Source organism: Lemur catta, chromosome 9 (genome assembly GCF_020740605.2).
Source record: "Lemur catta isolate mLemCat1 chromosome 9, mLemCat1.pri, whole genome shotgun sequence".
Taxonomy (NCBI): domain Eukaryota; kingdom Metazoa; phylum Chordata; class Mammalia; order Primates; family Lemuridae; genus Lemur; species Lemur catta.
Window position 1 is genome coordinate 58,050,095 of NC_059136.1, and position 13,358 is coordinate 58,063,452.

Genomic DNA, 13,358 nt, shown 5'->3' on the forward strand with positions numbered 1-13,358 from the left:
AATCCTTTGATAAAGCAATTTGAATTCTAATAATTTATTCTGAGGAAATAACCAGAGAGGTGTAAAAAAATTATGAATAAACACGTTTGTCCTTTAGAGCTTCTCAGAGAAAAAAAAAACATTTATCTAGCACTATTTATTGAAGCTGATTAAATTACAATTCTTTTATAGGATGGGACATTATTTAGCCAGTTAAAATCCACACATGAATGTACGTGTGCACACACAAATTCACAATTTATACCAGAAGAACCTGGGTATAAGAAGCAACCAATACTACCTAAGTAAATACCACCAAAAGCCCTTTACCGACAAATAAGAAGCCTAGGATTTCAGGTTAAGTGAGGTAGACATATATGCAATATCACGACAATATCTATCAAAAACTGGTGTTACTCTGTACCTTTATATCGCCATCAATTTTTTCCCATTCTTCTGCTGTAAAACTGGATGCTGTAGCTGCTGGTTTATCTTTCCTCAAAGCTCTACTTGCAGGAGCCAAGCCTTGAAGGCGCTTTTCACAAAACTCTGTAAGTTCTGGATAATATCCTTCCTCACCAGATCTTTAAAAAAAATCATAATTTTACAGTTAGCACATTATTTAGAGATCATCTAGACTAGTGGGTTGCAAGCTTGATTCCACGGAGCCCAGGGCTTCTGCAGAGATCTCAAGGGCTGCACAGGGCTGAAGGCTGGGCTGCTGGCTTCCCACTCTCCTTCCTCAACCAGTATATCCTCCATGTTATCTGCTAATCTACAGAGTGATGCAACGGAGAAAAAAAGGAACCCCAAAGAAACCAATTTCCATCACATGCTTTAAAAGTGGAATAAATAACATTTTCTCTCCTCTTTAACATACATATGTTCATTTTGTACATGAGATCATTTTAAACTTATAAATGCAAATTCAATACTAGAGACAGGCAAAGAGAGAATTTGGACTTCCTTTTCAACGAAGAGTTTCTGTTCACAGTTCAGTTTTGTTTTCTTTTTCCAAAGGGATAGGAAGAAAATGGCAGAGAAGCAGCCTAGACAAAACACCCCTAAATTCAACCACTAAAGGAACAGAATTCCTTCCTTACAGAGGTAAATGGAGACATGTGTTCTTTTTTGTTTGTTTTTAAGGAAAATCAATCTTTTGCCATTCTCTTGTAGGTCTGTTCACTCTTAAATTTCTAGAAAAATATAAATAAGTCCCATTTCCAACTTAAATTTTGAAAAACAATTCCAAGTCAATACAATTTAATTTAATTAGGCTATTGATAGAATTTCTTGGAACCAACATTGTAACTGTGGCTTTCAAACTCTTTCATCCCATAAACTTCACATTTTTTTAATCAGCGTTTGACCAAATATACATGACCAATACTCTGCTGAGACAAACAAAGGGAAAATAATAGGATTTTTCATGTTTCCATTTCAGAAATGATGGAGTTATTACATCAGCTTCGGCTGGGGACCAGCAGGAAGGACAGGAGGCTAAAGGTGATGAAAGAGAAAAGGGAAAGAACACAGTGACAAGGAAGAAGTTCAGAAGAAAGAAAAGAGATGTCACAGGTTGGTACCCCACAGGGCAGTGTTTATTGAAGTTGGTTTCTGTCAGCCTGTTTGTTAAAAACACACGTTCCAGGGCCCTACTCCAGAGTTCCTGAAGTAGAGTGTCTGGGAATAGGGCCCTCAAATTTGTGACTTTATTAACTACATTTGATGCATATTAAAGTTTGACAATCACCACCATGGGGCTCTCCCTTGAAAAGGCCCTTATCCCCTACCTTCTAATATTATATTCAGGCCTTTCCACCAACCTCCATGGGATCAGTTTGCAGTGAGTCATCCTCCTTTGTTGTCAGATGATGTGAGGTGGGAAAGTGCCAAAGAACTGTATCAGCACAGGCCAGTTACCTCCTAATGGCTACTTTCACAGCTACTTTACCTTTTCTTAGGAAATGTGGAAGCAGCAAGAAAAATGCACTCTTGTATGCCAATTAGTCTAAGTCTCATGCTGAAAGTAGACCTAGCCAGAACTCTCCAAACTATTTAATAACCAGAGGATCAAAACCAGTACTTTAGAACCTACCATACATGGGCAAAAACAACAATCTTAACATTTGCAATTTTTCTCCAATATTTATTTATTTTTTCTTGGCTTAAACAATAGAAATTTATTTTCTCACAGTTCTGGAGGATGGAGGTCCATGATCAGGTGCTAGAAGGGTTGGTTTCTCCTGAGGTCTTTCCTCCTGGCTTGCAGATGCCAGCGCTTCTTGCTGTGTCCTCACATGGTCTTTTCTCTATGTACCCCTTCTCCAATGTTTCTAATGTAGCTTCCACTTTCAGAAGGCAACAAGATAATTAAACTGGCACACTGAAATACTAAATGGTTTTAAATGCTTACCTGAGCACACAGAGAATTTTTTCCAGGTGTTTAACGTCTGAACATTTTTTAATATACTTGAAATCCAAATGTTCAATGGGAATTTTAAATGTTTTTGTTGTTCCAAAGCCCCACAATGACGGATGTTCTTTGGTGGTCATGGCTGAAATACAGTATAGAAAACAATCACAAACCGAATATACATAATAATACCCCATTTGGATAGTAATAACCACGTAGGTACTTCTGTAGAAAAGGAGATGGAGTGTTTTTTCCAAGGAGGAAGACTACGGTATTCTCTCTCCCTGATAACAAGTCAATATTTATGAAGTTAAATTACTATGTGCCATGTATGAATTATCTCAATTAATATTCACTTAAGCAAAGCTGGAATACAATGACAAGGTAGATTTTGATGCTATAACTGCTTTTTAAGATATCTTTTAATATTGATTTTGAACAACCTGCTTCTACTTTAGCTGTTTGTTAACATCCCAGTCATCCTTCGTGATTTAGCACAAACATAAATAACATACCTTTTTTTCTGGGTCTGGTTTTTTTTTTTGAGATGGGGGCTTGTTGCACTGCCTAGGCTGATCTTACACTCCTGGGCTCAAGTGATCCTCCTGCCTCAGCCTCCCAAGTAGCTGGGACTACCCATACACATGAGCCACCGTGCCCAGCCCTTTCTATAACTTTCCTTCACATTGCCCACATTGCCCTCTTTCCCATTTCCTGCCTCCTTATACTCCTTCCCACTCACTGCCATCAACAGCTCCCAGAACTGTGTTCTAAGCACTCTATATAGACCTCTCTCATAGCATGTAACACATATTTTAATTATGTTTCTTTGTGTTCCCTTCTAGACTGTGAAAGATCTTACTTTATTCATCCTCATAGCTCCAGGACTAACATAATAAATAGTGCCTTATACCCCTTAAGAAACACTTGCTGAATTGAATTGGGAATAAGGAGACCTTGGAGAGTTTTACTCTAATGATACCGCTGCTAGTGATGATAATAATAACAGCAACAAATACTTAAATATCTCTTAATGCATGCTGGGCACCATTCTAAGTGCTTTACATAGATCACTTCATTTAATCCTTCAACTACTGTATCAGGTAGGTTTTATTTTAAGTACAGAGTAGTGACAATAGTCAATATTTATGGAGTTAAATTACCATGTGTCATAGATGGCACACTTAATCTTCAAAACCACTCTCATAAAACATATTAATAATTACTCCCATTTTACAGATGAGAAAGTTAACAAGTGAACTGAAGATATGAATCTCAGGAGGCTAACTACTACTGAGCCCATATACTGAATCATTGTATTAATACCAATGCTTTTCAAATGGCAGGTAGCAACCCATGAAATCGATTTAGTGAGTTGCAATCAGCATTATTTTATGAGATAGAGTAAAATAAAAAAATAGATTACCTACCATATAGCATTAAGTATTGTTTTATAAAACTTTTGTTCCATGTCTATATAAATGAAGATTATGTGTGTCTATAAATACACAAGTTTCCAAAATAAACTATATTTCTGCCAAAGTTTAAAAAAAACAAAAAACTGCACTAGAATTTATTGGGTGATAATTTTAAAAACAAGAAGGAGAAATGGGTCTAATTCATGTAAGTGTATTCCTTTCAGCATGACTGCCCTCTGGGAAACTGATCATATATCAGACCTCTGCAGAAAATGAGGACACTCTGTCAGCTTCTCCTCCATATTCCTGCTGGCTTTGATTTGGGTCTAGAATATACTATAGATGACAATTCTTCAGCTTTCAGATGAGATCCAGCAGAGAAATTAGATGTGGCTTTTACACCATACCTGCAGGGCTCATTGACGAATGGCTCCCATTACAAGAATAACCTTATAAGGGTGGAAGTTACAGGAAGGCAAGCTGAAGAACTTTTAAATTATTGATGCTACCCAGAATAGAATGCATTGCCTTAGGAGAATTTTTCTAACAAGGTGGAGGATCTTTGGTTGGAGAGATTTTTCGTGTAATGGATTAAAATAGATTACCTTGAACTGAAGGTATCTTGCAACCCCTGAGATTTTATGATTTGAATAAAATATAATAAAAAGCACATGAAATGATAGAGCCATCTATTATCTAATCAAATGAATTTCATTCTGAACACTATTTTAACATTGCTGAGAATCCTTTCTGAAAACTACCATGCTTTTATTTCTTCTGTAGGATACACATCCTCAAGATTACTAAATGTTAATTCTCAAGTTTCAAAAAACAAGTTATACAATATTTGCTCTGTTTAGAACTCTTTCATCTCTGTTTGAAAAGTCTTGGTCTCTAACTGGGAAAACCTTTGGTCCTAGGGGAATTTAATTTCTTCTCCACCACCCTGATCCACATCCACTGCGCATATTTCCTAGTCAGTCTGTTAGCATTACCTCCAGTGCACACGGCTAGGGACTAGTAACGCGAAAACCTGGGTCTCTCCCACCGAGGCACTTTCCTTACGGCACGCACAGGCCGAGCGCCCCCTGCGGCCGGAGAGCGAAAAGAAATGGCGTCCTCCCGCCGTAGCAACGGTTTCTATGTACAGCGCCAGCCGCGGGCTCAGGGGCTGGCCGGGAGCCGGGAGCTCTACCGACAGCCGCAACCGTCTAAAATCGCTCCCCACACCCCGGCCTTGGTCACTAGGGCTGACTGCCGCCGGCGGACCCCGCGGACTCCACCATTGCGACCGTGCCCCACCGTCCGCCACCGCCTGCCGCGCTCTGGAAAGCCCCCAGTTTGTTTCCCCCGCCCAGGAAGGTCGTTCATTCCGTAGCATGCTGTCACCTGAGTCCGTCGGTGCCTTTGCTCCTCCGCCTCCGTCTTTCACTTCCGCTCCCGCAGGCGGGACTGCGACCCGAGACGTGTTTTCTTCCTGGCCGGCAGACACACGCAAGCACCCACCTGTTCTCAGCCCCGCGCCCAGCGGAGAACCGGCCGCCGCACTGTGGCCGGCGGCGCTGCAGGTGCTGGGGGCGGGGCGGGGCTGTCACCTCGGCCCGGAGGCGAGCGCCAGGCTGACCGCCGGGGGCGGAGACTAGGCCATCCGCGGGATGACTGGCCGCTCCCCGACCTGTCATCCCTCTGATTGGCCTCCCGGGCCTCAGCTTCACCTTCCCCACCTTCGCCTGGACTATTTGGGCAGAATCGTTGAAGAGTCTTCTCCTATGAGTTTCAATTTGCTGTACAATGAGTTCAGACGTTGTTACTATTCTGATATCCTGGAGTTCTGTACTCCCTGCTAGGTAAATTGATTACCTACTCCTACTTGACTATAAAAACGTAATTACAATTTCAGAGTGCATTGCACCTTAGATTTACTAACCTCTTCTATTTTAAACAAAAGAGTAAATGAAAGTCAAGATTCCCTCTTCCTTTTCATGCCTTCCACATTTTCTGAGTGCTGGTTATGAGTTAGGCACCATAGTAGTTGCAGGGATACAAAGGTGAATAAGACAATACAATTCGGATAATTAAAACAATAGTGATCATTTGTCAGGAACTTTACTTCGGTTTTATAAGTTCAGACTAGCTAAAATAGATGATGACCACAAAGCACGTAGTACAGTGCCTAGCACTTAACAGTTCAATAAATGTTATTTGTCTACCCCTTTTGCATTTGAATTACACACTTACAGTTTTGTGAACAAGCACTTAGTAGTAAAAATTCTAATGCTCAAGCTATGATTAATTATATTATTATTTCCATTGCCAGTACTGGAGAACGTTAAATTTGCATGCTTTAGATACAGACTCAAACTTTAGAATGTAAAGTCACTTCACACCTTATTCTAGCCAGCAAACTTCCTCCATAACCATGCTCTAAATCCAAAACACTCAGCCTACCATAATTTCACGTCACTTTATTTCCAGCATATGAAGGAATACTTTAGGTATTTGGGGAATGGTGGTAATTCCACATGCCCTGTCATTTTCTTTTCACTCACACTTAATGATTTCTTCTGGCTATAATTATGTATATATTTATGCTGAATAAACAAGGATAAAAAGCAATTTGAAAGACATAGACTATGTAGGCAAATGAAATTATCACTGTAGTCTTCACAGAGATAAAAGAAGATATTATATCCAAGAAACAAGGAAATATATATAAAGTGAGGTCTTGTAAGGTCTTACAGCCAGCTAACAAGTGGCAGTGTGGATATATGGATCCAATTACACCAAAACCCATGCTGTTTACTGAGCTCGTATTTACTAGCGAATTCATCAATAAGTCCTATCGGGTCAACTTCAAAACATATCTCACAACCAGCTACTTCTTACCTGCTATTGCCCTGGCCCAGCCACCTTTATCATTGGCCTTAACTGGTTTCCCTGCTGCCACCTGTCCCTATACAGTCCATTCCACACAACAGCCTGAGTAATTTTTTGTCTTAAACCAGGTCACTCTCCTGCTTGCTGTCCCAATGTATTCCCATCACAAGTCCCTAAGAGTGATCACCTCTGCCCACCTTTGCAAGCTCGTCTCCTCTTTACTGTCCCCTAGTTCATGAAGTTTTGAGTCATGTGGGCTTCATTCTGAAGTGGGAACAAGACAAGCTCACTTTCCATCCCAGAGTTTTTACAGAAGCTTTTCCCCCTATTTCAGTAATGTTCTCATTTGTCAGTCACTTGTTATAATAATCACTCCAAATTGACTAATTTTCTACATAGAAATTATTCTAGGAGGGGTGGGGCCATATGTGCAGGTATGAGGAAGCAACTTGTTTTTATACCTTTTCAGCTACCTCTGTACACCTATTTCTGATTTCATCCATTTTTTAATTTTTCATAACTCCAATCTCTCAAAGTCTTAAAGTGCTGTTACCTCCATGTACTGACAATCAATTCCTCCACTTTGATAATGAAGCTGATGTTAAAAGAAATGAAGTAAATTAGCCAGTCATTGAATAGAGGGGCAGGATTTGAACAAATCTCCATTCAGTGCTTTTCCCATGGACGTGGGCATGTGGGCATGATTTTCAGTATGTCCATAGTCAGTTATTAAGGGACAAGTTATGTGCTAACTTTAAGCTCAAGTTTATAAATTTTCATATTGATAAAACATTATCCAAAATAATATTTTAAAAGCAATTTTATAGCAACTTTTTCCTTAAAACTGTCCAGGTACGCAAGAGGTAAAATTATGTCCAGTTTATAAATGAAGGGGGCACAAAGAGGAAAAAGACTGACTGAAAGTAGTGAGTTCCAGTAATACTTTTTCCATTAAGTTGCTCTGTCTAGTTAACCAAATAACAATATTCAATTAAATTACTGATATGCAAAGGACCTATGCTGAAATTACAGGAGTTAAGAGAACTACATTATCCAATGAGCTGGCGTTTATCTGTTTGGGGGACTGTCATAAAGAGATATCATATATTGGTACTCCCATGTCTAAAAAGGGCAAGTTCAAAAGCAAAATTATAAAATTATGAAAGCCATAGAAAGGAAAACCTGGACCAAGGAAGCACTCTTTAAAAATCTGAGTGTGGCAGTACTTCATATAGCATATAATAAATTTATAGAATTTAGTATATGAAGATGGTAGCAGAAATACAGGTGCTTTCAAAAAAAAGTCAAGGTTAATTTTTTTAATATCATAGACACAGCTAATAAAACTGGAATATATCTCATCTTTAAAATGAATGTTAGGGAGGCCAACATAACCTTTAACTGTGGAATCTTAGAACAGAATATAAGTGTGACCATCAATTCCCAACCCTAAGATCAAGGCAATGATTTAAACATTTACCCAATAATTCAGCGTAAATCAATCCCTATTCTTTTTATATTCTAAAAGCAGAATTGTTCACCTTAATGATTACACCTGGGGGAAACTGTATCTGAATAGCCTGCTTCATCCACTCTTGCTTGGAGTTGACTTTGCCTTACGGAAAGCAACCATTAAAATTTCCCTTCCCTCTTCCAAGATTTAAAAAATAGTCAAGCATTATATAGAAAATACAGGAAGAACTGTACCAAGTAATAAATTAAAAATTGAACTCAAATGATGTATGCAGATTGAAAGCAAGTGCACTGGTATACTCTGTATGAAACGACACTAGAGTTTATTAACAGTTGGTGACAAAGAAGAGTGGTTTCCAAGGAACTTATATAATCAGACTTTCAAAGGGCTCTAGAAATCTGAACTTTTAACGAGGATAGCAGATGACTTAGGTTTTGATTAAAAGTGTGGTTTGGGAAAGCACTTTTAATCTTTATTGTGTGTCAGATTACATATACAATAAAATTAAAAATCATGTAATTGAACAAAAACTTTCTTTATATAAAATATTGATACCTAAATACAATATGGTTTTAAGAACAAAATATGTATATAATTGTATTCCTAAGTACAGTAGTCCTCCCTTATCCATAGTTTCATTTTCTGTGGTTTCAGTTACTCATGGTCAATCACAGTCCCCAAATAGATGGGTATAGTACAATACCATATTTTAAGAGAGAGAGACCAGTCACGTTCACATAACTTTTATTACAGTATATTGTTATAATGTATTGTATTGTACTGTATGTACAAATATTGTTATAATTGTTTTACTTTTATTAGTCGTTGTTAATCTCTTACCGTGCCTAATCTATAAATTAAATTTTATCATAGCTATGTACATATAGGAAAAACATAGCATATGTAGGGTCTGGCACTATCTGAGGTTTCAGGCATCCACTGGGGGTCTTGGAACATATCCCTTAAGGGTAAGTGGGGGGTATTACCGTATGTCAAACCAAAAGCTATACAACAATGAGAAACATTAATGGGCAAATCCAAGTATAAATGAAGACAATCCTCTGAATTCACAGGTTTCATCTGGCATCAAAAACCACCACTGTATTAAACTGAGTTAAGGACAACAAAAGTACTGAAAAATTATATATAAGATTTAACACTTCCAAATCACCTTCTCCTTGCAATAAGCTAGTTTGTTATTTAATTTAAAATGCACAAAAGAATGGGGTTTACTATTTACTATGATAATTATGGATGAACTAAAAAAACTATTTCAATTTTTATGACTTTTTCCATGATACAGAAGACCAATGCATCAAAACACAGTGAAACAATGTTAAAGGCAGTAATTTGTTGATCTTTAAAACTGTTACCACATAACAATTTACTCTCAGTATTTAGGTTAATTTGTGACCCCACTTTTTCCGTTAGGTAGTATACACAATTATTTTTATTTCCCCTCATATAATTTAGTTTGGCCATAAACTCAAGCTTAAGAATATACTTATAGGCCGGGCACAGTGGCTCATGCCTGTAATCCTAGCACTCTGGGAAGCCGAGGAGGGTGGATCGTTTGAGCTCAGGAGTTCGAGACCAGCCTGAGCAAGAGCGAGACCCCGCCTCTACTACAAATAGAAAGAAATTATATGGACAGCTAAAAATATATAGAGAAAAATTAGCCGGGCATGGTGGCACATGCCTGTAGTCCCAGCTACTCGGGAGGCTGAGGCAGGATTGCTTAAGCCCAGGAGTTTGAGGTTGCTGTGAGCTTGACGCCATGGCACTCTAGCCTGGGCAACCAAGCGAGACTCTGTCTCAAAAAAAAAAAAAAATATATATATATACTTACATAAATAGTTGCACACTACATAAGGACATTTTGGCCAACAACGGACTGCATATACACATACAACAGTAGTCCCCATAAGATTACACTGCATTTTTGCTGTACCTTTTCTATGTTTAGATATACAAATATTTAGCATTATGTTACAATTGCCTATGGTATTCAGTACAATAACATGCCGTGCAGGTTTGTAGCCTAGAAGCAATAGGCTATTTAACACATAGCAAAGGTGTGCAGTAGGCTATACAATGTAGGTTTGTGTAAGAACGGTGAAATTACCTAAGGCTGCATTTCTCAGAATGCAGCCCTGTCCTTAAGCCTGACTGTACAGAATCCCTGAAAAATAAACTTGTGAGAACCAAAATCAACTAGTATTTAGATTATTTAAAACCTATACATTGATCCATGAAAATGCTAAATCATGTTTATTTTTGAAAAAGTACTGTAATCCATTTTTACCAGAAATTTGTATTTATCAACTCTAGCATCATCCTTCATTTCCTCCTACCTCATATTTAGAAAGCATAGTTAAAAGGATACATCTTTTAGTCCTTTTCTTGTACATTATTCTGTATCCACACTCTCTGCATCTGATCGGATCCCTGGATTTTATTTCATTTTCTGTGTGACATTCTAGAAAAGAAAACACATTTACTCAATGCCTAAAAGGAAAATATTACAGACAAGCAAATTATCTTAACTGTATTTTTCACCCAAGGCAACCCAAAGCACTAAAACACACTCAATCTCAAGGGTATGCTGCTATTACTAAATAAATATATTTGGTAGGAATGAAAATAGTTGTAGGCAATGCTCTTTCCCCAGGAGAGAAAATATCTTAACAAGAAATTTTTTTAAAAATGGTTGCTAAAGTATTCTACTTTATAACTTCAAACATTAACTAATTTAAACAAAGGATAAATGTAATAATTTCAAAAAACTTTAGTAAAATTCTCTTAATTTATGTAAGTGCTACTCTTACCTCCACAGATATATATCATTGGCTGCTGCTTTGGTGGTTGAACATCTTTCTGGGTGTCCATTGTTAGTCCCTGAAATCACAGAGTCAAATATTGAATATCTCAGAGGGGCTTCTCACAAATCCAACCAGGCTCCATTTTCCTCAGGAAAAGCTAAAAAGGTCCAATTCCTAATCTGAACTTTTCCCTAAACCCTATGGATTAGGTCTAAAGGACGAAATACAACCAAACACACAAGTATTAAGCTTTTATTCCAAACTAGACACAATAAATACTTTATACATGTTATTTCACTATAATCTTCACAAGAATCCTAGGAAATATCATTCTTATATTACAGATGAAGAAACCGAAGCTTAGAGAAATTAACTTCTGCAGGACTCAGTTTAAGAGGCAAAGGGATCCAGATATAACTGCAGGGCTCGCATTCTCATTTAACAAGTTCTATTTTTCCAAACTGTAGCCAGAGATAGCAAAAAAAAAAATATTCTCTCAACAGAACAGGCTAACCGAAGGGGAAAAAAATGAAATAATTCCTAGCGGCTGACAGCATGGACGGAAAGGCTGACAGCATGGACGCTATCTCCAGCCCCTCCTAATTCTAACCCCACATTCGACCTTTTTAACTCCAAGCGTCTTTCTAGTTTGGGCCCAAACACCCAAGCACGAATCCCAAGCCACCAATGCCCTACCTAAGCAGCACAGAGAAACTTCTCACTCCGCGATTCCAAACAAAACCCAGCTTGAAGCTGTGTTGCCGCCAACTTCCGGCGCTGACATATGACGCACAGTAGAGTCTCCGCCCCTTCCGTCCTGGGAGTAGGGGGCGGTACCTGGATTGCGCACAGGGTAGCAAGTACGTGGTTTTGTACGTTACACTCTGTAGTCATAAGTGCTGTTTCGCCCTTAGCTAACGAGGTTGGTTAAAAGTAATATTTTTCTGGAAGGGCAGAGGTTAGAAGAGAAACCGAGATGACAAGTGCCGGTGGAGTCCTAGGCTAGCGACGAACATGGAAGAGTCGACTCCACCAATGATTTCCACGTACAAAAACACTTTCCAAATTATGTTTTTCAAATTGTTTGGTACCTGTGCTGAGGTAGTGGGGCAGCTGCTTCCTATCCTTTCCGTGATTTCGTTTTTGCTTTCTGTCAGTTTCTCCTCTAGGCTCCTGTCATCCTCTCTCCCACTCCTTTTACTCGTTTTAAAGCAAAGGCTAGTGTGAGGGTAGCTACATCAACAACTCCCACTTAAAGCTAAGGGATTTTGGTAGCTTTAGCTGTCTACTGACCCTCCTTCGGTCCCATGTATTCCTCCATAGAAAAAACAAAACGTTCTGCTCAGTGGAGGTGCGTTCTTTCAAAGATCACAATTTCAGTGAGATAAATCAGTTCGGTTCAGAATGTTTATACTTGTTTACTTTTCTCGTGGCAGGCATTTTACTGATATTAAAAGTAAGTGAAGAAGATAAAATCCTTGAAATTCAAAAATAACTTAGTTGTTAATAACTATTATAAAGTTATTCGGAGAAGCAGGCTTGCATTCTCCCAACATGCTCTATGTTTTTGGTATCTTGAAAAGCAGGCTACACACCTTTTTGGTCCTCCACCTGGCAACTTGAGAACTTTGAGCTTCACCAATCACTTCCAGGAGTTCAGACTGTGATTGCATCTCCACAGACCAGCTTGAGGTACTTGATCTTTACAGTCTCCTAAATGCCAATTTAAAAATTTCCATGGAAACAGCAGTTCCCAGTTTCTTCCTTCACAGACATACAGAACATAGATATTTTGACCATCAACCCTGTTACAAAGTACCTGTCCTTTCAACCAAAGAGATAATGCAATACAAGAGTCAAAATAGGCTTCCCTACAAGAAGTATTAGATAGAACCATCGTTGTCATAAGAGAAAAATAATGGAGTGATCCCAAAAGTACAACTTTCATATTTGCAAGCTGTCTTGGATTTTAACTCTCTGGTTGAAATACCGAGATGATTCTACCACAGAACAATCTACAGAGATCAGAATGGATCAACATATGTAGAATATAAATAGACCCTGGGACCCTACAGAAGGGCAGGGTAATGACAGGTCATAGCAAAGAGATCCAGAATTTCAACAAGAGTTCACACTGGTGCTAGTTCCCAATCTAACACTCTCTTTGCTATCAGCAGAAACCTGTAGTTTTAGGATCCCTACAGAGCATGGTCAGTGTAAGCAGCCCTATTAATTAATGATAACATTAACATTTCTTGAGCACTTACTAGATGCCAGAAATTATTGCATTGCTCTCTCCAAATGGGGTAGTTGTTTTGACATCCTGGACAATAGCACTTTTAACTCCTTATAATGTGGTTATGGAGATGCAA

The 13,358-nt window shown here is 38.5% G+C and overlaps 2 protein-coding genes across 2 annotated transcripts in view; both read right to left on the bottom strand.

Annotated features, from left to right (window-relative positions):
* SPAG1 (sperm associated antigen 1) overlaps positions 1 to 5,383 on the bottom strand; it is a 71,036-nt gene extending 65,653 nt beyond the window's left edge. The window contains exons 1-3 of the mRNA XM_045560398.1: positions 5,203 to 5,383; positions 2,396 to 2,537; positions 404 to 563 (exon numbers count right to left, since the gene is read on the bottom strand). Of these exons, the coding sequence (XP_045416354.1) occupies positions 404 to 563; positions 2,396 to 2,535 (300 nt within the window). The 5' untranslated portion in view covers positions 2,536 to 2,537; positions 5,203 to 5,383. The remainder of the gene's footprint in view (positions 1 to 403; positions 564 to 2,395; positions 2,538 to 5,202) is intronic.
* Positions 5,384 to 8,680: 3,297 nt separating this feature from the next.
* On the bottom strand, positions 8,681 to 11,768 carry POLR2K (RNA polymerase II, I and III subunit K). Its single transcript, XM_045560399.1, has 4 exons — positions 11,683 to 11,768; positions 10,993 to 11,062; positions 10,551 to 10,643; positions 8,681 to 9,263 (listed from the first exon to the last, which is right to left on the bottom strand). The coding sequence occupies exons 2-4, from the start codon at positions 11,051 to 11,053 to the stop codon at positions 9,241 to 9,243; spliced, it is 177 nt and encodes a 58-aa protein (XP_045416355.1). The 5' UTR covers positions 11,054 to 11,062; positions 11,683 to 11,768; the 3' UTR covers positions 8,681 to 9,240.
* Positions 11,769 to 13,358: the final 1,590 nt, after the last annotated feature.

Excerpts from the sequence above, each read along its gene's own strand:
- POLR2K (XM_045560399.1), bottom strand. The coding sequence starts at position 11,053 with ATGGACACCCAGAAAGATGTTCAACCACCAAAGCAGCAGCCAATGATA. Across the intron at positions 10,644-10,992 it reads AATGATATATATCTGTGGAG|AATGTCACACAGAAAATGAA; the intron begins GTAAGAGTAGCA and ends TTTCTTTTCTAG. Across the intron at positions 9,264-10,550 it reads CAAGAAAAGGACTAAAAGAT|TGGTGGTTTTTGATGCCAGA; the intron begins GTATCCTTTTAA and ends AGTTTAATACAG.